Here is a 24,631-nt window from a genome sequence, read left to right as displayed (position 1 = left end):
TTTGGCTATAGTGGTACCAATAGCATCAAACACAGCCTAGAAAGCCACAAACTGAGCTGATCCTTAATCTGCCACTTTTAGCCATATGAACCAGACTTATGATTATATAGCAAAATGTAAAACAATCCAGAAAACTATATGCAGTGTATAAAGCCTTAATGTGTCAATTTTTCCCTCAAAGGTTAAAATTTAAAAGAGATTAAGGAGAAAATAGAGAAGTGGAAGAAGAGGAAGATATTAGAAGTAAGATTGGAGGACAAAGAAGGATCATACCCACTTTGAGAAACTTGCAGAAGACTGAAGGAAAAGAGAGATGGAAGAGATAGTGATTTTGTTCTGTTCTTCAACAGAACATAACCACATCTACAAAGAGGCTAGGAACCATATTCACACTCATGTAGAAACAATGAGAGAGAAAAAGAAAGAGAGAGAGAAGGAAGGAAGGAAGGGAGGAAAGAAAGAAAGAAAGAAAGAAAGAAAGAAAGAAAGAAAGAAAGAAAGAGTAAGCAAGCATCCACTTCCAGGATTCTCTCTGGTTTCACTAGTAGATAGTCTGTGTAGACAAGAGTCCCAAATTATGTCAATTTATTCCAGCAAGCCAATGATAGCTTTTTGGCAAGGTAGTGGATAATCTCAGCAGGCCTTCCCTGAGATTAAGTGAGTTTGGATCACTGCCACCTGAGCAATTTCTGCAGTTTACAAGTTGGGAGCTGATAAATGGAGCCAGCTGCAGATCTGGGTTTTGAGCTCAGCCCGCTTGTCTCCAAGATGGCTCCTAGTCAATCACTTTCTCTCTGCACTCACTGCCAGCCAGTGCAGCCCTCCATGTCTGCTGATCCCCTCTACTGCCACTCTCTGCAGAGGCTTTAAGGTCACTAGCCATGACCATCACCGTGCTATGTGTCCAAAGATTCAAGCCACTCCTCTTATTCAGTGAGTCCTATCTCAGGGAGAAGGCACGGCCAGCTACGTCCTTCTTATTCACTGAAGTTTTTCTCTTTACTCTGTGCATTTCAGTTCACACTTCAGAATTTTCATAGGTCCAGTAGATCCACTTCCCTCCTTGTCTTCCTCATGATGCTATATTCTAGAATCTGGACAGCAACTTGGCCCACATTATTTCAATTGATTGGTGAGTTGACACCATTTACAGTGGTGGATATATATGTTGACACCATATACAGTGGTGGATATATATGTTGACTTATCCTCCTATTATTTTCCTTTTGTTGTATCCCTTTTTTTTTCAAGAAATTGAAACTTATTATCCTATTGAAAATTATTAAGTTAGCAAAGTAAAAGGGCACTATTAACAACAAAGAGAAAATATCTGTCAATTTTGTCACCCATTTCAATAAATATTCTAATGGATAACTGATAGAGGCTAAAACTATTAGATGAAGTTATTGGATAAATTTCCAACATACCTAAAACATAGGCTATAAATATTTGATATTATCACAAATAAATTACACTTACCCCCCAAAGCATATATACATACACCAAGCCAAAGACACTTGGCAGGGGTAGAATAAAGCAGAGGATAGGTAGGAGTGAAGGCAAAAAGCCTTAAAGCCAGAAAATTTAATACAAGTCACATTAAGATTGCAAATAACTATGTGTTAATAAACTTAAGATTCTTTACAAGGGTCAAAACATAGATAAATATGTAGAAATTCACATTTAAAACAAAGAATCTCTTTATGACTCAGAAAAGTTAAAAGATTAAAAAAACAATCATATTGTAGACATAAGAAAAGAATAAATTCAGGTAAATAACTATCAAGGACATAAAGAATTATTTTGCAATCAATAGTAATAATGGAGCAATTATCGGGCACCAATTTCTGTTCTACACATTCTTATAATGACCTGTGTTTAAATCAACAATGAGTTTATAAGTGTTACAAATCTTTAGTACCAAAAATGAAGTATTAAATCCATAAGGTTGTAAAATTCTAGAAGAAATCAGGGAAACACAAAAATACTGACAGGGATTGCTAATCTTGACAGAACAAGGTGTCAACACTATAAAAAATATACAGTAACATAGTCATTAGGGTTAGCCCAGGAGAAATATCTCACCATGTATTTCTTTTTTTTTTTTTTTATTTAAAAGGAAAAAGAGAAGAAGAAAAAAAAAAGCAGAACAAAACAGTGTAAGGGTACAAGTAATTCAGAACTACCAAAAAAAAAAAAAAAAAAAAAAAACAGTAACCTATCACCAGTTAATAGATTACATGCTATCATCTTAGAAACAGTGTTTCAGGTCACAGGATCAAAGCATACAAAGTGAACATTCAAACAGTGAGATTGCAAATAGTTGTGTTCAGTAATCCAATCAAAAATATTAATATGGTCTTCTATTTAACACACCTAAACACCCTTGCTGTTGTATCCTTTAGGGCACTTTTTTTTCCTTCTGTCAGTCAAAACCAAGGATAGACATAGTACACGATGTAAAAACAGAGTACGAGGTTATCAACAACGGTTACCATAATGCCTCTTGCTTCCTTAAGAAGAATTGTTTATCTCATTAGGTATTATAAAGTTGAACAAAACAGTAGAGAACAAGACCAATAAAACCGAAACATTGTAAATCTTACAGAACCTCAAAAGAGGATAATAGTCAAACCAGAATGGGCATCATAGTGAATCTTATTGCCTTCAAAGTGGTTGCCTATACTCTGATACTTGATGCTTTAATACAGAGCAGAATAGAGTCTAATCAGTCAAAACAAGATAACGGAGGTATTACAGGACTTCAAGTTAATAGGAAATCAAAAAAGTTACTATAATATATCCTGCTAGTTTTCTTGATTTTTCCCCTTAATTTAAAAAAGAAATTTAAAAAATTAAATAATTTTTTAATGAATAAGGGAAGGTTGAAATAAAAGGGGGCATAACAACATAACAATACAGGTTAAAGCATGACACTTTCAGCGACCTAGTGCTTCACCACCAAATAACCCGACTTAATAGTAGTTATCATAGTGTCTTTTTCCTTGAAATATTTGAATATAACTTCATATGCTATAGCATCAAACATATCAAGACAGTGTAACACCATTCAAGTGGATGAAAGCATTGTAGAGTATTTAGAAACAGCTAACAGAAAAATGAACAATGGTTTCTATATTGTCTCATTGCCTATAACAATTTTTGTTTATACTACCACATACGATGAAAATCCAGCATGATAAAATCAATGGAGACGGAAGAGCCATAGTTTGGTGCGGCTTCAAAACAAGATGGTACTAAATCAGCACTAGCTATTATGATGTCTTGTTTTCTTCAAAATAGGTGTTCATTGCATCACAGGCCACAATATCAAATAGCCCAAAATAAAACCATTCCAATTAATGAGTGAAAACTTTATAGGGCTTCAAGGCCACATAATGGGGAATCATGGTTATCACATACTTTTATATATTTGAATCATTTCCTACACTAGGGAAACTATTCGGTGTTCACAGATACGAGTTTGATTTATTTCACTTATGAGTATGGTTTCAAGCTGTGCCCATTTATTGATAAACACCTCAATGTGATTGTATCCCTTTTTTCTTTCTGCTTAATCACTTTCTTTGCCTGCTGCATTCATTCTGTTGGAGTTTATGGAGTTTTTAGTCCATGTTACTTCTTTCTAGAATTTCCTTCAGAACATTTTTGAGTGCTGGTTTGGTGGTCATGAATTTCTTCAGGTTTTCTTACGATGGAGATACTTTAATTCTAAGTCAACTTTGAAAGATCATTTTGCAGGCTATATCGATCTGGGTTGGAAGTTGTCTTCTTTTAGGGCTTGAATACTTTACTCCAAATTCTCTTTGAATTGAGGGTTGGTGTTGATAAATCTGTGATTCTTATGGCTTTGCCTTGATAGGTGATTACTTTCTCTATTAGCTTTTAGCATTCTTGTATTGAATTTCTGGAATCTTGAATATTATATGCCTTGGTGTAGATTTTTTTTTTTTTTTTTTTTTGCTCTTGGCTAATTTGAGTTCTACACGCTTCACTTATCTGTATGTCAAGTGCTTTTTCCCTGCTTGGGAAGTTTTCTACCATTACTTCTGGGAACAAGTTTTTTGTTTTTTGTTTTTAATGTCATTTTTGCCATCTCTTCCATTTTCATTGACTCAGTTGAATACTATGTTATTCTTCTTTGCATTGTCTAGCTGTTGCTGGATTGATGTCTTGTGCTTTTTGCTATTTTAAAGAAATTTTTATTTTCATGATTGCTAACCACAGTCTTGCCTTCTAGGTATGATATTCTGTCCTCACATTGGCTCATTCTGCTACAATTTCAATGGAATTTTTTTTATCTTCTGGATATCTGTTTGAATCTATTTCATGGATTCCACTTGTTTCCTATATTGGGCATTCACCCATAATTTTCATAAGCTCCTCTAATTTTTCTGTCTGTCTGCTCTAAAGTCACATACCAAATCTTATTGTGGTCATTATCTCTATAGTTATCTGAGAAATTATTTCTGACCTGATTTTTTCCTGGAACCTCATTTTTCTTTTTCTTTTTTTTTTTTTTTTTGTCTTTTTCATTTTTATTGGTACCGGGGATCGAACTCACGACCGCCTGCTTTCAAGGCAGGTGCTTATGCCGCTGAGCTAAACCCCCAGCCCCGGAACCTCATTTTTCTGCTTTGTTACTTCCAGTTTTATCATGGCAGAGAGTCCAAGTGAGTGGCTTTGGATTCTTTCACCTCATGGCCATGAGGATTCTTTGGATTCTTTGAATGGCCATGTCTGCAGTTGTGTCTTACTTAAGTCTCTTCATTTTTATTTATTCATTTATTTTAGTTTAATTCCTTAGTCAATGCTTTTCAATTGCTAATGGTAATAGATTTATTGCTAGTGTTTAGAATCTTTAGGAAATGACTCATTACAGTTATGTCATCCAGGTGTAGCTGGTTTCTTGTTTTTGATTCTTTTGCAAGATCTTATCCCTTCAATTTATTGGGGATGAGATGTTCCTGAGTATTTTGCCTATGGGTGTTATGTGCTTCACTTTGGAATATCTGCTAATGTCATAAATTTATATAAAATACTTTTTGATAAACTAGAATCAGCCCAGAGTTTTCAAAGGTGTTATACATTCACCTATTACTTATGAAGTAAGAAGCAACCAATTCTACTTTTATTACTTATTTTATAGATACACTAGTTTAAAGGTTTAATAATGTTTTATAATTTTTGTAATGGTATAATATTAATATTTTAGACATACAAGCTTTCTAAGCATGGCGAAGCTGAAAATTTGATTCTAATGATTAGAATTCATTTCCATTCATCTATATTTAGGGTTTGTAATTTATTTTCACTAACTTTTTAAAAAATGGTAAATTTTTAAAAACTTCTTATTTTTATTAGTACTTGTTTATAGTACATAATAATTACGTTCATCATGGGGAGCTGATACAAGTACATATGACATCTTAATTCTTTTTATATCTCCTTTGTCTCTTTCCTCCTCTGTCTCTTGATCCCTTTCCCATTTTACCATCTTTTTTTTGGTCTGCCAGTGTTACCTTGTTAATTCAGTGAAAGGCCACAGCAGGTACTGATGGCCTTCTCTATTTGTTAGCTTTGGATATTGAACAGGGCATTTGATGATAATAATTATACAGAATGTTACCACTAATTGAGTATTTATAATGTGCTAACAGCTCATTAAAGATGTAAAATCATGAGTTTATTGAGAAAAACAAGGTGCTTATATGTCTGATTTATCAGAAAAAGGTAAAATTATGTACAGTACTTCTTGGAGAGCTTGTTACCCTTAAGTGGGTGTCATGAAATGAGGGTTATATTGTTGTACCATATGTTATAATAATAGCAGTAACAAAACTAATGACCCCCACTTTGTTTGGCAGACTAGTTGCATACTTTGGGTGAAAAGCCAAATATAAAACATTTTGAACAGTGGTGGTGGTAGGGATGGGGTGGACGAATTTCTGTTTACTAGAAAATTCACCAGCCACTTGATTCTAGTCTCTGACCATGCCAGTACTGTTGCTGATTCTTTTCAGTGATAACACCAATGAAAACACCCAGCTAGATGATGTCTGAGAGCAAGGTTCAGTCGCCACCTCTCCCTGCCCCTCCGTCGGCCACGTAGTGAGTGTCTTTGGTCCCAACTGTCCTTGTCAGCATCCATCTGCCCTTCTGCTCCAGACACTGCCCCCTGTCTTGTGACCCCCACCTTTGCAGGCTCCCACAGTCATCCCCCTACCCCTGGCCCGCTGGATCCATCCTTACTTGTTTATATGACTGCTCACCTATTGTAGTGCTGATGTTTGGTACTTATTCTGGCATAGGAGTAATTTAGCTTGTCAACTTGCTTCTTATGGGATTGTTTTCCAGAGAGCCAGATTAACGTAGAACATAGTGTTGTAGCTGATTCATTATTTTGGGGTGGTCTTGTGCTAATTTTATTTCAAGACACATGAACATTAACAAAATCATATTTAGTTTAGCATTAATAGAGCATTTTAAAAGAAATTCAGAAAAAAATGTTAAAAGAAATGTCCATTTTTTCTAATTTTATGTCTTTATTCTGCTTAATTTTAGGACGAATAACCTTTACAGAACCAAATATCCAGAATGTGCCAAGAGATTTTGAAATCAAAATGCCAACCCTCGTAGAAGAGAGTCCCCCTTCTCAGTCCATAGGCAGAGACCTACTGCCCATGGGCAGGTAGGTTTGTTTCTCTATCTGGGTACTAACCAAGTTTTGAGAGTATGAATGCCTTGAAAATAGCCTATTATACAAAATAAAGATGTAAGTTTAATTTTACATTCCAGGCATGCCCATTCAAGTCCTGAGTGTGTCTGGAGTGAAGCTAGCAGATTTGAAAGGCTGGAAACCTAGGTTACTGATCAAAACAACCAGCACTATAGACTAGTTTAAGATAAATAATGAAGGGATGGAGCTGGCAATGTGAGCAGCACCCCTTCTAACCTGCCACCCTCCCATGGACACATGATGGGAAGAAATAGCACAGATCATTTGTATGGAATCTGGCCAAAGAGATTTGTCAGCTTACTCTCAGAAGCAGAGTGTGGGAAAGGTGATTACAGATATGCCTTACTGTTAATTGAATAGTTACTGCAAGAGGTCTAGTATCTTTATTAACTCTAAAGTAAGTTTCAGATTGTGTTTAAGCTTCTTAGATGGAAATATTGACTGCACTATGAAAATCATAGTATCTCACATGTTTAAGATACTTCATGTCTAGCTGATAGTGTTGTTTGTGTGATAGAAGACAAAATAAGAGGCGTTGTGTCCGGAACCCGGGGCACCAGGCGCAGATGAAGAAAGCTTCAGATAGAGGGATGCCATTTTCAGTGAGCATGCGACATGCTTTTGTACCTTTCTCAGGTAAGGCAGCTGATGGGTTTTGAGCTTCTCATTGCTAAGCGAATGTTTTTCAAAACCCCAGAAAAGCTTTCTGTATGAGTGGGACTGAGAAGTGTGCTTTGATCCCTCCATCTTTCCTCTCTGCCTTGGAGACTGTCTTCTTTTTGCTTTGCCAGGTTTATAGAAATCGTTCATTGTTATCATGATCTGCAGCCCATGAAATTTCTGTTCTTTTGCAAAGAGTTAGCTTCCATCGCTTTCACTTCCCTATAGCATTTGTCCCGTTAATCAACTTTCTCTGCCTCACTTTCTCTCTGCCTTGACTTTCTCTCTGCACACTCCTTTCATCTCTCCTTCTGAATTCTTTTGCTCTTGTGTTTCTTCTGCCTTCCTGTCTACTCCAGCTTCCTGTTGCATGCAGCAGGCCCATTACTGTCTCTTTAGTCACCAACCTGTTTGTCATTAAAACATAAAAATTTGCGATCTGACTACCAGATCCTGCCCACTATTCATATGCAAGTTGCTCTTTATCTTTTGTTAGCTGACAAGTCCTCGTGAGTGCATTGAGCCATTTGAATTTATTTTGAATTCTGTCAGAAACTTAATATTCCAAGGTTGAACTCAACATCTATGATAATGCTAACATTTTCAGTTTTGGTTTTTAAATAGCAGAATACAAAGTTCAGTCAGGCTAGTGGGATCTCTAGAAGGGTTATGTAGTGTTTGGTGATTTCTGATCAGTTTATGCAATCCTGAATTTCTACTTTTTCTGTAAAGGAAATATCATGGCTCAAATTAAAAGTAATGTTGTTTAGTAGGAATAATATGAGGCTCATTCATAATTTGAAAAATTTTAGTAGCCATGTTGTTAAGATTTCCCTGTGTACAACATTTGAACTGTCTTACCAATCCCCCAGCATGGAAGCCTTTAATTTTTTTTTTTTAATTTTATTTAAGGAGAAAAAAGAAAAAAAAAAAAAAACAGAAAAAGGGTACAAGTTATACAGAATTTCAGAAAAAATAAACACTAGGAAATCACTAGTTAATTACATATTGTCATCTTAGAAAAAGTTGTTGAAGTTACAAAATTAAAGCATATATAGGGGACTTTCAAACAGTGAGACTGCAAACAATTTTGTTCAATAATCCAACAAAACTCAGTAATATGGTTATCTCTCTTATACACTTAAATATATATGCAGTTATATCTTTTAGAGAACTTTCTTTTCCTTTCTTTTGTATAATGACAATTGCACATTTTGTGTTTTATTGCTCCCACAGTTCTTATTACTTTTTTTTTTTTTGAAGAAAGTAAAACCAAATGTGACATACCAGGACAGAGTCAGTCAAATCAAAAGGATGGACATAATACATAGTGTAAAAACAAAATACAAGGTGATCAACAATGGTTACCATAATGCCTCTTGTTATCTTAAAAAGAATTGCCTATATCATCAGTTATAATAAAATTGAACAAAACAGTAAAGAATAAGACCAATAAAACCAAAACATTGAAGACATTAGACGACTTCAAAAGAATATAATAGTCAACCAGAATGGGCGTCACAATGGATCTTATTGTCTTCATAGTTGTTGCCTATACTTTCAAACTTGGTACTATCAAGCATAACAGAATAGAGGAAAATCAGTCAAAAAAAGATGGTGAGAACAATACAGACTTTCAAATCAAGTTAATAGGAAATCAAAGTGGGTTACTATAATATATACTGCTATTTTTTATGTATTTTTCCCTTAATTAAAAGGATAAAAATGAAAAAGTAGATAATAAAAAGGAGATTGAGATAAACAAGAGGGCATAACAACAAAACAGTGCAGGTCAAAACATAGCCATTTAAGCAAAATAGTGTTTCACCACAAGATAATTTCGACATAATAGTAGTTACCATAGTGTCTCTTCCCTTAAAATCTTTGGTTATAACTTCGTATACTGTAGCATCAAACATATCAAGACAATGTAAACCCGTTCAAGAGAATGACAGTATTACAGGGTATTTAGAATCAACTAACAGAAAATGAACAATGGTTTCTGTATAATCTCCTTGTCTATAAAAGTTTTTGTTTATTGTATAACATATAATAAAATCCAATAAGATACAACACGTTAAAACCGATGGAGACAGAAGAACAAAAGCTTGATGGGACTTCAAAACAAGATATTAAATCAGCACTACCTATTATGATGTCTTGTTTTCTCAAAAATGGCTGTTCCTACCATCCAACCTTCTCTGCCTCATTTCTCTTGAGCTTTTTTTCTGTCATTAGTTGTCAGTTTGTCCTCTTCATTTCGCTTTCTGCTCCATTCATTGTGGCCCCTCTGCCACTGTTTCTGGAATCTTGGTATTTTTTCATTTTTAGAATATCCTGCAGTGATCTCTGTAGAGTTGAATTGTGGTTGCAAATTCCCCTAGTTCCTCTTTATCCTGGAAGCATCTTGTTTTTCCATCAATTTCTAGGGACAGTTGTGCAGGATATATCAATCTTGACTGGAGGTTATTATCTTTCAGAGGTTGAATTATTTCCCCCATGCTCCTTGTGATTTGATGGTTTGTGCTGAAAAGTCTGCTATAATTCTGATGAGTATTCCCTTGTAAGTGATCTGTTTCTTGTCTCTGATGGCTTTTAATATTTTGTTCTTATGTTGGATTTCTGGAATTTTGATTATTATATGCCTGGGTGTAGCTCTGTTTGGGTTGTAGGTGGCTGGGGTCCTGTATGCCTCAACGTCTGAGTATCTTTACCTTTTTCTAAATTAGGGAAATTCTCCTGGATTATTTCTGTGAACAGCTTTTGTAGTTCATTTGTTTGAGTTCCTACTTCTTTTATGTTCTTAATTCTTAAGTTATAGATCCTCTTGTCATCTTCTAATCTTTGTATTATTGCTGTTTGTTTTCTTGTTATTAAGAAGCTTTTCATTTCATGCTCCCACCTTACAAATCTGTCCTCCAGTTCTGATAATCTATCCTTAGTTTCTTTCAAGCTGTTATGCCAGCTTTCAATAGAGTTTTTAGTTTCCTGGTAATCTCTGTTTACATGCTTCACATATTCTATGTTTTCTCTATTTTCTCCATCAAACAATTCTCCCCTTTTTTTCTGTTCTTCCATTCCACCATCTGTTTTTTCTTGAGCGATGCTTAGCATTTCTCTAACTATTCTACTTATTTCTTGCTTTATTTCATTAATACTTCATTTTTGAACTCATCTATGAGGCTCCAGAGATACCGTTTTATGTCTATTGGTGCCGTGTCTGATATTGCATGTTTTCTGTCTTCATTCTCTTTTGCTTTTACCTTTCCTGGATCAGTGTTCTCAGGATTGGGGACTGAGGACCCTTTCTTGTTGCTCCCTTTTCCCATACTTTTTGTTCCTTCCATACAAGCGTATGTAGGAGGCTCAGTTTTTTTTTTTTTTTTCTCCTTGTCTGTTGCAGTCTGTTTGAATCTGCTGGCTAGGTGTTCCTGCCCACTGCAGTGTACTAGGGAGACACAGACCTGGGCAGCCTCTGCTGGGCCCGCCCCTTCAGGTCAACCTATGAATGCTTTACTGCTAGGGTGCACCACCAGGCGCAGGGACCTGAGTTGGGCTAGCCTACAGGATCTTAGTCCGCGGCGTCACCAGGTCAAGCGCTCCCCACCACTCCCGCTTGAGAGGGGAATATGCGACTAAAGTCACTGTAGGGCTGTGTTCCGGCTAGTCTGCCCATTCCCAGAATGTCCTCTGTTGGAGCCTCCTGGTCTATGAAAGGGTCCCCATTTCTCTCACTCACCGCAGGTCGATGCAGGGCTCCCTGCCAGTCCTGCTCTCGACACTGTTTGGGCCGATTCCTGCTCTCAGAGCTTTCGCGCGTCTCTCTCCCTGCTGTGTGGATTGGGACGCAGTATCAGCAGCAGAAAATTCAAATTGCAGCTTCCAATGGCACAGGATCTAGCTTCCGCACTGAGATTTTATCTGTTCCTGTTATAGCATCAGGATTGCATTTCCAGTTGGTTTCTCTCAGCTTACTTTGTTCCTGGGTCGGCAGGGTACATCTCCCTACGCGTAGGACTCTTCACATGGCACTGCTCCTGGATTCTAAGCTGGTAATCTCAGAGAGCCTCCGTGGTTGCTGTTATTTGTCTGCCATGTTCTCCTGGAAGTGGAAGCCTTTAATTTAAAATAAAGGATTTGGTATTTGTATTTTTGGTTTCTTCTATTCCTTCTTGTTTATACTGGTTTACAGGCTTATCAACAGTGTAGAAGATTCTTTTCCCCTGTAAGCTCATCAGCATTTAGTATTTTTTGTCTTTACTTGGGGTGACAGAATCTTAGTGTACAACAGTTTTGATTTACATTTCCCTGATGCCTAAAGATGTGGAATAGTTTTTCATATAACTATTTATGCTTCTTTTGAAAAGTGTCTGTTTACTTTACTTGCCCTTCTGTTGATTAATGTGTTGGTGTTAAATTCATTGCCCTTTATTGATCATTTAGTTATTTTGGTGTTTAACATCCTTGGTGTTCATTTTTTTGTGTTTTTATAGGTTCCAGATAATAGTCCTCTGTCAGATAAATAACTGGCAGAGATTTTCTGTTGTTTTTTTTTTTCCTTTGGCTATGCGGCAGCCTTTTCTGTTCCTGGAATCATCGTCACCTTTATCTTTCTCTAGAATATCCTTCAGCACTCTCTGTAGGGCTGGTTTGGTAGTCATGAATTCCTTCAGTTCTTTATCATGGAAGTATCTTATTATCCCATCAATTTTGAAAGATAGTTTTGCAGCGTACATTAATCTGGGTTGGGAGTTGTTTTCTTTCAGAATTTCAAACACTTCACTCCAAACTGTTCTTAACTTGATGGTTTGTGTTGACAAGTCTGCTGTGATTCTGATTGGTTTTCCTATACAGGTGATCTGTATCTTTTTTCTAACAGCCTTTAGTACTCTGTTCTTGTGCTGAATTTCTGGGATCTTGATTATTATATATATTTACTCATCAATGCTATTTTCTGTAGTTTTTTTTTTTTTATGATTTCTTATCCAGTTTTGGTATTAGAGTAATACTGGCTTCATAGTATTTAGAAGCATCCCTTCCTTTTCCGGAAAAAAATTAAGCATTTGTGTAACTTCTTTAAAGTCTAGGAAAATTCTGCAGTAAATCCTTCAGGTGCAGGTTTTTTTTTTTTTTTTTTTTTTTTGACAAAAGGTCTTGCTATGTAGCCTAGCTGGCCTCAAATTTGTGTTGATTCTCCTGCTCCAGCCTCCTGAGTGCTGGAATGATAGGTGTATGCCACCATGCCTGGCCAGGTGCTATGCTTTTTGTAACTGGGAGAGTTTGGACTTCAATTGATTGATACTGGTTTGGTTAGACATTTTTATCTTTTTGGTTCTTTTTTAGTAAGTCGTATGGTCAGTATCTAAGAATTTATCCTTTTCTTCTAGATTTTCCATTTTATTGTAATGTAAGTTTTCAAAATAGTTTCCCTCTGAATTTCAGAGGTAATTTCATCTTTTTCTCTTTTGGTAAGTTTGGCTTAGGGTTATAAATGTTTGTCTTTTTAAAGTACCAAAATTGATCCTTTGTACTGTTCTTTAGTCTCTGTTTCATCAAGTTTGTCTTTGATCTTTATTATTTCTTCTACTGTATTTCAATTTAGATTGCTCTTGTTTTTCTAGGACTTTGAGATGCTATATTACATAATTTATTTGGGATCACTTTAATTTTGACATAAGCACTCATAACAATAAACTTCCATCTTAGAAATGTTTCATTGTTTCCTACAGATTCTGATATATTTTGATTTTATTATCATTTCATTGTAGGAATTTAAAATATTTCCCTTACATATGTTGATGACCTTCTAATGGTTCAAAATTGTACTATTTAATCTCTGTGTAATTTCTGTGGTTTCTTTTGCTGTTGATCTCTAGTTTCACTCCATTGTCATCTGATAGAATGGGTTATTTTAGTTTTTTTTTCTGTTAAGCCTTGCTTTATGTTCTATAATGAGATCTGTTTTGGAGTAAGTCTCATGGACTGCTAAAAAGAAAGAGTATTCTGCTGGTTTTAGATGGGACTCTCCATAAATGTTTATTAAATCCATTTGATCTATAGTATAGTTCAACTCTGATGTTTCTTTGTTTATTTTTAGGTCTTATTCACTTATTTTTTATTTATTTTATTTCAAAGAGAAAAAAGCACAGAAAAATTAGAAAGCAATTAAGCAAATAGAAATGAAGCAACAAAACTCGATTACAGGAGCAATAATAAAATATTTATATAGTATTTTAAAATATGATAAGAATTTAACAGTGGTTATATTCCATATTGTTAACTTCAGAATAGTTGCTCAGGTTACTAGATACAGGCATGCAAAACTGATCAAACAATATTATTTCTTTTTGAGTAGTTTTTTGTCTTTTCACTAGATTTATTACAACTTTTGGATCTTGCTTACTTTTAGTTTCTTACACTATAGTGAGACTTCCCTTTGAGCAGTTTCTTGTCTTGTGTTGAGTGATACAGTATAGTATTTATACATGTGACCATGATTTATTTCATTTATGGGTATGGTCTTTAGTTGCATCCATTTGGATGTGAAAACCTTGAGTTTATGATTCTTTATAGCTGAGTAGTATTCCATTTAATAGAAATACTGTATCTTTTTTATCCATTCCCAGTGGATGGACATTTGAGTTGTTTCCAGAATCTGGCTAGTACAAGTTGTGCAGCCATAAACATGGGTGCACATGTATCACCATGTTACAATGTTTTCTTCTGGGAAAATACCCACAAGATGAAAAGCTGGGTAAAATGGAACTTTTTTAGGAGTCTCCACCCTAATTTCTGCAGTAGTTTTACTTTCTCACCAACAATGTAGAAGTGTTCATTTTTCCCCATAACCACTCCACCATTTGTTATTCATTGATACCTTGAGGTTAATATTTTTTTCTGGAGTGGGATGGTATTTCAGTGTGGTTTTGATTTGCATTTCTCAAATGATGAGTGATGTTGAACATTTCTTCATATATTTATTTGCCATTTGTATTTCTTGATCTGAGAAGTGTGTATTTATATGTGCACATATGTTTATATTTTAACCAGAAAGAAAAATACTTTTTTAAAAGGCATTCCGAGGTTGTAAGTAATCAGTTGAGGACTAAAACATTAAACAAGGCGTCACAACATTAAAGACACAAACAAAGGTTGTTTTGTGCAGTTTGGTGAGCTAAAGGAAATAAGTTTTTATTATGAACCTTGAGTCTAATAAGCCATATGGATCCTGCAACAGAAATGGGCCATGAGTCCCTAAGTTAGTAACAAATTCAAACAGGCATACAATTCTAAAGTACAAAAACTCTGAACATAAATATCTAAATCCCTTTGTCCATTTTGGGCTCATAGAAGGGGTTCCTAGGAGAGAATGTTCTGTTAGATTTGGGGTAACCAAAAGGAGAACAATTAGACCAAATGAACACACAGACAGACATACAAGACAAGACAAGCTGCAGCAAAAATGGCCTTTGCTCAATAATTGGTCAAATTTTGGAATTGGTCAAATTTTGGGATTTGGAGGAATTAATAAATAAATCAACGGAGCAGATCCCCTCCCGGGGCAGAGTCACAAATGGATGAGATTCGTCCCAAAAAACCAACTGACTCTGTCCTCAGGAGGTCCTTGTTCCCCAAATAGAGGGCATCCCCTCCCATCAGAGCAGTTTATCCCGTTCCCCAAGTTGAGGGCATCCCCTCCCGAAGTACAAACTGACCGCGGTCTAATTAATCCCTCCAGAGTATTTACTTTTAGGTGTTCAAAATTGAGTCAGGGGTCTTGCTTCCATCCTGGATGAGCCCCCAAATGTGATAACTTGGACCCCAGAATAAAATCCAAGGAAGCAAGAAATTAAAACTTAGGGAGCAAAGGCTTTATTTTAGGCCAGGCCTGGTGACGCAGCCTCCGGGAGCCAATATGGAAGACTGCATGCCTTATAGCTAAAGGTTTGGGTTTTTAAAACTGAAAACCACAGGAATGTTGTGAACTTTGACACAGTTTGATAACGTCTGGGCTTCTTGGTATCTCTTGTAACTTCCTTGTAGTTAAACGTTTCTTAAGGAACAGCACAATTTATTACAGATAGGCTGAAGGGGGTAGGGGAATTACAAGAAACTGAAACTTAAGTCTTTACTGGAAATGGAATTTTAATCTCTATTGAAACGGCATATACAGAACAGGAAGGAGGCACATTGGTTAGAACTAGGCTACAATACTATCCGTGTGCAAAGGATATCTTTCCATTTTCTGAATTCTTTTTTTCAGAGTACTGTACTTTTCAATGTATAAATCTTACTTCTTATGTTAGATTGATTCCTAAATTCAATTTTTAGGGGTTATTGTGAAGGGTGTTATTTCCATAATTTGCCTCTCAGCAAGTTTGTTGTTTGTGTATAGGAATGCTGTTAACTTTCTAGTATTGTTTTTGCACCCAGCTACACTTCTGAATTTACTTATTAGGTCTAGAAGCTTGTTGGTGGAGTTTTGGGGGTCTTCTATGTAGAATATCATGTCATCTGCAAATAGTTATAATTTAACTTCTTTCTTTTCTAACCTTATTCCTTTTACTTGTCTCTCTTGTCTAATTACTCTGGCTACTGTTTCCAAAAGTATATTTAATAGGAGTGATGATAGTGAACAAACCTTCTTTTGTTCCTGATTTTAGTGTGAAAGCTTTCAACTTTTATCCATTGAATACAGTGTTGGCTGTTGGTTTATCTTTAAAAGGCTTTTATCAGATTGAGGTTAAGACTCTCTATTCTTATTTTCTCTAGGGTTTTTAAAAAATCTTAAATGAATGTTGGATTTTATGAAAAGCTTTTCTGCATCTATTGAGATGATCATGTAGTTTTTGTCTTTGGCTCTGTTAATATGATATATTATGTTTACTGATTTGAGTATGTTGAACCATCCCTGCATTCATGGGATGAATCCCACTTGGTCTTGATGATTTGCTGAATTTTGTTTTCTAGTATTTTATTGAGGGCTTTGTTTCTATGTTCTTTAGGGAGTTTGGCCTATAGTTCTCTTTTTTGATGGGTGTGTTTCTGGTTTTGGTGTCAGGGTAATATTTACATCAGGAATGTCCTAGGGAGAATTTCTTCTGTTTCAATTTCATTTAAGAGTTTGAAGAATATTGATGTTAAATCTTCTCTAAATTTTGTTGTAGAATTCAGTTGTGTATCCAGCAGGGACTGGGCTTTTTTGTTGTTGTTTTTGCTAAGTTTTAATTATGTTTCAATTTCTTTAACTGACTGTGCTATTTAGGATTTTTCTATCTTCTTGATCCAGTTTGGTAATTTATATGTTTCCAAGAATCTGTCCATTTATCCTGTGTTTTCCATACTTTGAAGGTATAGATTTTCAAAGTAGGTATTGATGATCTGAATTTCCACAGGCTCTGTAGTATTTTACCTTTTTCCTTTGTTATTATATGGATTTGAGTTTTTTCTTTCCTCTTTAAGGTTATCTGTTTATCAATTTTATTTATTCTTTCAAAGAACCAACTCTTTAATTTACTAATCCTTTGTACTGTTTTTCTTAGTTTCAATTGAAATTTGTGCTCTAATCTTTATAACTTCCTCCCTTTTTTGGGCTTTGGTATTGGCATGCTCTTTTTTTTCTGGAAGTTTCAGATACAGCACTAGGTTGTTTATTTGTGTTTATTCCATTTTCCAGATGTGAGAATTCAGCATTATAAATTTTCCTCTGAGGACTGCTTTCATTGTGTTCCACAGGTTCTTACAAATTATATTAGAATTTTCATTTGATTGCAGATATTGTATATTTTCTTATTTAATTTTTCTGTGACCCATTAGCTGTTTAAGGGGATGTTATTTAATTTCCATGTGTTTGTGGTATTTTTTGGCTTCTTTTGTCATTTAATATCCCCTTTACTTCACTATGGTCTGATAATATACATGGGATAATTTAATTTTGCTTGCATTTACTTATATTATGTGGATTAATATATGCTATATTGTATAGAACAGCCCATGTGAAGCTGAGGAGAATGTGCAGTCTGATGTTGTTGGGTGGAACACTTTGTACGCATCTGCTAAGTCCATTTATATAAATATTTGGTTCAGTTCTGTTATTTCTTTGTTGATTTTTTTCATCTAGTTGACCTATCTCTTTAACAATTGCATGTTGATGTCTTCCATTATAATTATATTATTGCTTATTTGATTTTTCATGCCTACTAATATTTGTCTGATATAGTTGGGTGCTGCCATATTTGGTGCATATATTATTATAATTGTTAACTCTTTCTTTCATATTTTCCCCAATGAGTATGTAGTGACCTTCTTTATTTGTTTTGATCATTCTTGATTTGATGTTCACATTATCTGCAAATAGAATAGCTATCCATGCTTTTTTCTGGGTTCCTGTCACATGGAATATTGTTTTCCCTCCTTTGACTTTCAGTCTATCTACCTGTTGCTGATTCTTTTTTTTTTTTCTGTTTCACTGCTTGCCATGCTTGGTGGTTTTTTTCTGTTGTTGATCTTGGAATTATGGTCATTTTATCTCTTTCTAGAGTATCATTCAGTACTCTTTGTAGTGCTATTTTGGTGGTCATGAATTTCTTCAATTGTTCTTTGTCATGGAACTATCTTACTTCTCCATCAATTTTGAAAGATAGTTTTTCAAGGTGCAACATTCTGGGCTGGAAGTTCTTTTCTTTCAGGACTTGAAATACTTCACTCCAAGAACTTCTTAACAGTTTGTGTTGACAAGTCTGTGGTGATTCTGATGGTGTTTTTTTGATAGGGGATCTGTTTCTTTTTTTTTATGGATATCTTCCTTTATCTTCTTTTTTTAAATTTTATTTTGAAAGTAGTAAAAATACAATAGAACAAGACAGAACAAAGCCAATTGAGACAATGCAGTGAAATGGGTGCAGAACTTCACAGTAGGATACTGGGATGGTAGTAATAGGTACTATGGTATATCTTGTTGTCTTCACAATAGTTGTCCATTCAATTAGGTATAGCAAAGTCAAACCAAAAACAGAACATTATGAAACCAATTGAGAGTATTGAGCAAAAGAAACCTAACAAAACAAAATAGTGAAAACAACCTTTGCCTTCAAACAGAAGAAAGAAGGAAATCCCCCATATTTGCTGTATTGTATATGGTCATCCTCCCAAGAAATGCTGAGACATCTATCCCCAGTAGCTACGGAGAGGGAAAGTTGTTTGATTGTCAGCCCATGCACTCGTAGGCTCACAGGAGATGCTGGTTCTCCTCCTGGCCCACACCAGGGGCATTTACTAAGAGGGCGGGCAAATAAGCTGCCTAAGTCCCAGCATGGCCAGATCTTAAGAGCACTGGTTCTCTTCCTGGCCCACGCCAGGCGTGCTTACCAAGAGGGTGGAAGAATAAGCTGCCTAAGTCCTACCATGGCCGGATCTGACGAGTGCTGGTTCTCCTCCTGGCCCACGCCAGGGGTGCTTATCAAGAGGGTGGGAGAATGAGCTACCTAAGTCCCACCATGGCTGGATCTCGGGAGCACTGGTTCTCCTCTGGCCCATGCCAGGAGCGCTTAGGTAATCTATTTCTTTTGTCTAACAGCTTTAGTATTTCAATCTTGTGCTGAGTTTTGGGATCTTACTTATTGTAAGTTTTTGTGTATATTCATTTTGGTTATGGCTTATTGGAGTTCTATATGCCTTACTTATCTGTATACCAGATTCTTTTCCCATGCTTGTGTTTTTCTATTATTTTTGTATTATTTTCTGTCTTTTTATGTCATTTGTTGCCATGTCCCATGGTTGCATTTTTCTATTATTTTCTATCTTTATATGTGTTGACTCCTGCTTTTTGTTGATACTTATGAGTTGTATATAGTTTTTCTTTGCATCATGTTGCAGCTATTGAGATGTTGTTTCCTGGTTTGTTATTTTTAAGAGATCTTTTCTTTCATGATCATTAGCTTCCATCATGTTTTCAAAGTCTGAGATTCTTTGTTTAGTTTCATTCAAGCATTTTTTGCCAGCTTTCAATGGAATTTTTAATTTCCTGAATATCTCTTTGAATCTATTCCTTGCATTCTAAATCTTTCCTCTATTGTTCACTGAAGGTTTACATCACTTCCTTATGTTCCTTTATTTTTTATCTTCTTCTTTAGATATGCTCAGCACTTCTTTCAGTATGTTTCATGTTTCTTTTTTTTAACCTGTGAGTATTTCTGATCTGATTTCCTCTATAGACTCATGGAGGGTTTTTTTTTTTTGTTTTGTTTTGTTCTTACTTTAGTTGCTATCATTTCTGAAGTTTTATCATTTTTTTTATCGGTACTGGGGATCAAACTCACACTGCCTGCTTGCAAGGCAGGTGCTTATGCCGTTGAGCTAAATCCCCAGCCCCCATTTCTGAAGTTTTAGTCAGGAAGTTTTTAGTGTCTTCATTTCAATGACTCTTGGGCTTTTACTTGGTGGACTGGAGACCAGAGGCTGCATTTTTGTTTGGTCCTCTGACACAAGAGAGATAAAAGAGACACAAAACAGAGAAAGAAAAGAAGTCTTTATTGCTGGCTTAGAATGGCTACCAAAGAGACACAAGCACAAAGGGAAAAAAACCATAGGCTTTATTTGGGATTGACATGGGCAGAGTTAAAGGGGCTGGTAGAATGACATATTGACCTCTGATAGTAAGAGTGTTGGCATGTGCATTAAAAGTGGGAGGTTTGACTTTTGGATTCATGAGAAGAATGTGGGAGGCAGTGCTGAAGGGAGATGCTGTCCAGTGCCATGTTAACTTGAACATGGGAAAAACTCATCATTCCCATCTTTTGGTTTTAAGGGATGATGTGTTTGTCTCTAGCTACTTCCTGCTGAACACAGGTGTTGTGGCAGGGGCTATGACATGATGTGGAATGACAAGTAGCTCCCATATAGAGGCTGGTCCTGGGGTGTTCCCTTATGACTAGAAGTTCTCTAGCAGTGAAAGCTTGTATCCTGGGATGGATAAACCTCCAGAGGAGTTTAAAAACACAGGGTGGTGCAAATAGCAAAAAAGCAATTTTGAGTAGAGGACCTATGATCGGCACTACTATAGCTGCCCATGAATCTAGGAAGGGCCACCAGTGCCAACTCTTAAAAATTGCAAATTTGACCGTTGACTTTACCTCACTGGTTTACAAAGAAACAACATTCTTTCCCCAAGCACAGGTACCACCTCTCTCTAATCAGTATATCAAGGGCTCAATGGTTTTGGAGGACCACAGCTGCTAGAGAAGTAATCTGGCCTTGAAGTGAGTCTGTAGTTCTTGATACTTCATAGATAGAGGTTTTTAAATCATAAGACAACTGAGTATAGAAGTAAGCACCCATTCCAGTTCCCCCAGCCTCCTTGCCAATAGTTGAGAAGATACCAATGCCTGTAAGGATTGATGCTATACCCCTAGATGACCTATGGAGGGAACACTGTGTGAGAGTTAATGTGTAGTCTTTGCATGACTTCAGATTTTGTTTGCAGTGTCACTTGTGGGTCCGCTATTGCCAACATGCAGGAGCCCTGCCGTATGGAAGAGAGACAGATGAATGCTTCATGCCCACAGACCAAGAATTATCTGTACAGAGGGTATATTGTGCTGGTAATGTTTGTTATCTCTTGTACATGTGTGCATGGCTTTAGAAACTCCACCACAGGTGTTGTACAAGTTTGTTCTGATTGAAGGATACAGGAGAGATTTGTTTTGTCCATAATTGGTTCTAAAGTTAGAAGCCTTATTCCTTGTTATAAAGTTAGAAGCCTGACAATTTGTGCTAGTGCATATGTTCGAAGGGCTAATATCTCCCAGATGAGTGGATATGCCATATATGAATCCTGTTGTAATGTGTATTAGTTACTTTTTACTCATTGCTGAGACAAAATACCTGATGCCCAAAGTTGGGGAAGGAAAGGTTTATTTCTTACAGTTCTTGGAGGTTTCAGTCCATACTCAAGTGGCAGAGTGGCATGGTGGGCCCCCATTCATGGCTGGCTGCAAACAGCAAGGTGTGAACCAGCAAGAGAGAGAGACACACCTTCCCACCCTTACGTCATATTCTGGCTCCACCCCTAGGCAGGTGTAACATCCACACCACCAATCCACGCGCTAGACAATGAATCAGTCACAAATGCATAATTGCATGATGCTTGGGGGCCACTAACATAAACCATGACAGCAGGCAAAGTCAGAAATCAAAAGGGTGTTGTATTAGACCTCTGGAGGATGGATTGTAAGTACTGTATGTGTTGTTGAGGAGCTGCAGTACGGGTAGGGGAACTGGGCATGATTAGAGGGTAAGGATGAAGTAAAGAACTTCAGTGGTATAGATTAAATGTTGGGAAGTAACTTTTTGTGTTACGTTAAGAACATGTGGGTTATTGTAAGAGGTAGGTACCTGGTGTAATTGAAATCCCCATGTTTGGCTTTCGGGAAATACTGGGAAGGTTTGTGGATTTTGATGGTGTCATGTAACTTCTGAGTCCAAAAGTACTTGCTTCTCCAGGTGATGTTAACAAACATATGTTCATCACACTTAGTCCAGAATTCACTTTCATGTGAGCCTATGGATTCAAATCCTCAGTAAGGGCAGTGGTAGTAACTGGCACCATAGTGGATGAATCATGTGGGTTTTCTGGATGGAAATAAAATTTAGGACTATTAGTTACAAGTGCAGCATTGCCATGTAGATCGTTAATGCAGACAAGTGAGCACCAGGAAATGTGTAATGTAAGGTTACTTGACGTCCAGTTGGCCTGAGCTATGATGGTATGGATGTAACCCACTGCTTCTCCTGGTTTTGTGAGGTAGAAGTCATAGGTTGAAGGTGAGGATGTTTGAGTTGTGTCAGTGTTAGGAGAGAGAAGATCGAGGCCAGGAAGATATGCATGTCCATAGCAGTTAAGAGCGGTTAAACCTAAGACAACTATCAGGTACAGCATTGTGAAGGAGACCTTGTATATGATGTGAAAATCACCTAGAATGACCACCCAAAATCCTACTGCAAAAAGAACTAGAAAAACATAAGGGACAAGGAACCAAACAGGGTAACAAACCACTGGTCAATCAGACAGTGACAATCATGAGTCCTCGGTAAGGTAAAGATGGGTAAAGGCAGGAACTATGATGACCACTGAGGAGAGATAAAACCAGGGGAGTCTGTAACCAGTGGGTACCGCGTAGTCTGGGTGATGTGGAAGCAGGATGGCAATCCAGCAACATTGACTGCTGTTGGAATTGTGAGTTAGACCAGGTTAGGTCCACTCCATTTAGATTGTAACACTGTGACCTTAGAAGATTTGAGGTAAATTAAGACTCCTGGAGATATTGGGGGCCCTGGTTTGGCTCCTTCAGAGAGTACTGGGAAACAGTGATTTGCATGTTGGTGCAGTAGATGTCAAAGGAAAGTGAGAATTGGGATTTAGTCTGCCAAAGGAGGAAGATCTTGGGAGGCAGGTAAATTATGAAGAACAATCAGCCATACATGTGCTCAGGAAGATGCGGTCCTAGGGAAGTGCCCTGAGCTTGATTAGAGCCAAAGGAAGAAGCTGAGGCTAACGTTGGTGTAGTTTTAGAATAAGTTTTTCAAGATGTGTCTTAAGGAGCCCATTTTCTTTTTTTACTTTTCCTGATGACTGTGTATGACATAGAATGTGTAAATGCCACACAGTGTGTAGACTTGTTGGTGATCTGAGAGACAAAGGCTAGGTCAGTGTCAGACTGAACGCTCTGTGGCAGCCCAAATATGTGTATGCAATAGGGGCCTAGTAACTGTATCAGCTGTCTCCCTGGCCATTGTAAAGACTTCAATCTATCCTGAAAAGGTACAGACAAAGGTAAGAAAATACGGGAAGGTTTTGTGATGAGGCATGTGGGAAAGTCTGCTTGCCAGACCTGACCTGGAATGTGTCCCCTAAACTGGTGAGTAGGAAAGGAGGGGTGCAGAAGATGTCCTTGAGGAGAGATCTTAGCACACAGCTGACAGTCATGTACAATTTGGTGAATAATGTTTCCTAAAGAGGGATGTGTAACCACTGGGGCCAAATGTTTGTACAAGACCGTTGATCCTACATGGAAATAGTTATGTAAGCTCATGGTAATGTTAGAGGCTTAATGATCTGGTAGTACCAGTTTAGACCCTTGAAAAGTCCATCCCTGGGTGTTTTGTGTATAACTTAGCTTGAGAGGGAGAAGTAATTGTTCTGGTGAATATTGGGCAAGATATCTGGGACTAATGGGAGCAGGTGGACTGGATATAGTCATTGTGTGGTCAGTTTGGCCCATGTGTCTGCAGAAGCATTGCCCTGAGCCATTGGATCAGTGGAGTTTTGGTGTCCTTTGGTCCTAGGCTTGTCAACAGTTTGTGACTTGCATTGAACCCTGAGTGCCACAGCCAAATATGGCCCTGGAATTTAGCTTGGAATTTAAGTTGTTGTGCCTTTCTGTTAAAAACAAGGAATGCCACATCTAACAGTCCACTATGAGGGGTTTGATGGCCAAGGGCGGACCATTGAAATTTTGTCTGAATATTTGGGGCTGCTTGAGAGTTAAAAGTGTGAATTAAGGAGAATGACCCACTCAGGCAAGTTAGGTCTGACATCCATAAGTTTAATAAAAAACTCCATCAGATGAGACATAAATTCTGTGAGATTTTCATGTGTCTTGTGGTAATTAAGCTGATTTTAGGATATTTTGTGGAAGCCTATTAGGATACATTTCAACATTATAGCTGTCTGTTTAAAGGGCCTTCTGCATTACGTTGATAATCCCATTGGGGATCAACATTGAGAACAGCAGAGACACCAATGGGATGATCATGGTCTAAATCGTGCTGTTCATCAGCTGCCACCTGTACTGCCTGCCAAAGTTCCACTTTTGTCCTGGACAGAGAGTAAATGTTAACATAATATGGAAATCTTTATAGGTCAAATCATGCGTGTGAAAGACAAATGTAAGCTGTTTGGTAAAGGTAAAAGAGTTGGCATCAAAGGAGCCTACATGAGAGGAGATATGAGAAAGAGCTTAAATGGAAAAAAGGACATGTACCTGCTCATCTGTTAGAGGGAAATATGTAACATAGACATTACATAATTTTTACATAAATTTTTGTTTAACAAATTATCATTTGCCTCATGTTGGTTTGAACGAAGCCTCCTATCACAAGTAGCTGCAGCATAAGAGAAGTGCAGATGTCAGGATCTGAAAGATGTCAGACATA

General features: G+C 36.8%; 1 protein-coding gene across 2 annotated transcripts in view; it reads left to right on the top strand.

Annotated features, from left to right (window-relative positions):
* Positions 1-24,631, top strand: part of Polq (DNA polymerase theta) — a 147,428-nt gene that overhangs the window by 92,409 nt on the left and 30,388 nt on the right. For both annotated transcript variants that reach the window (XM_023564894.2, XM_063225057.1), the window contains exons 23-24: positions 6,586-6,712; positions 7,278-7,396. In XM_023564894.2, the coding sequence (XP_023420662.1) occupies positions 6,586-6,712; positions 7,278-7,396 (246 nt within the window). The remainder of the gene's footprint in view (positions 1-6,585; positions 6,713-7,277; positions 7,397-24,631) is intronic.

The sequence above is a fragment of the Cavia porcellus genome, unplaced genomic scaffold (assembly GCF_034190915.1).
Source record: "Cavia porcellus strain 051 isolate PalLab524CR breed Dunkin Hartley unplaced genomic scaffold, mCavPor4.1 scaffold_15, whole genome shotgun sequence".
NCBI lineage: Eukaryota > Metazoa > Chordata > Mammalia > Rodentia > Caviidae > Cavia > Cavia porcellus.
The sequence above is the reverse complement of the archived record's forward strand: the minus strand, read 5'-3'. Positions and strand labels throughout refer to the sequence as shown.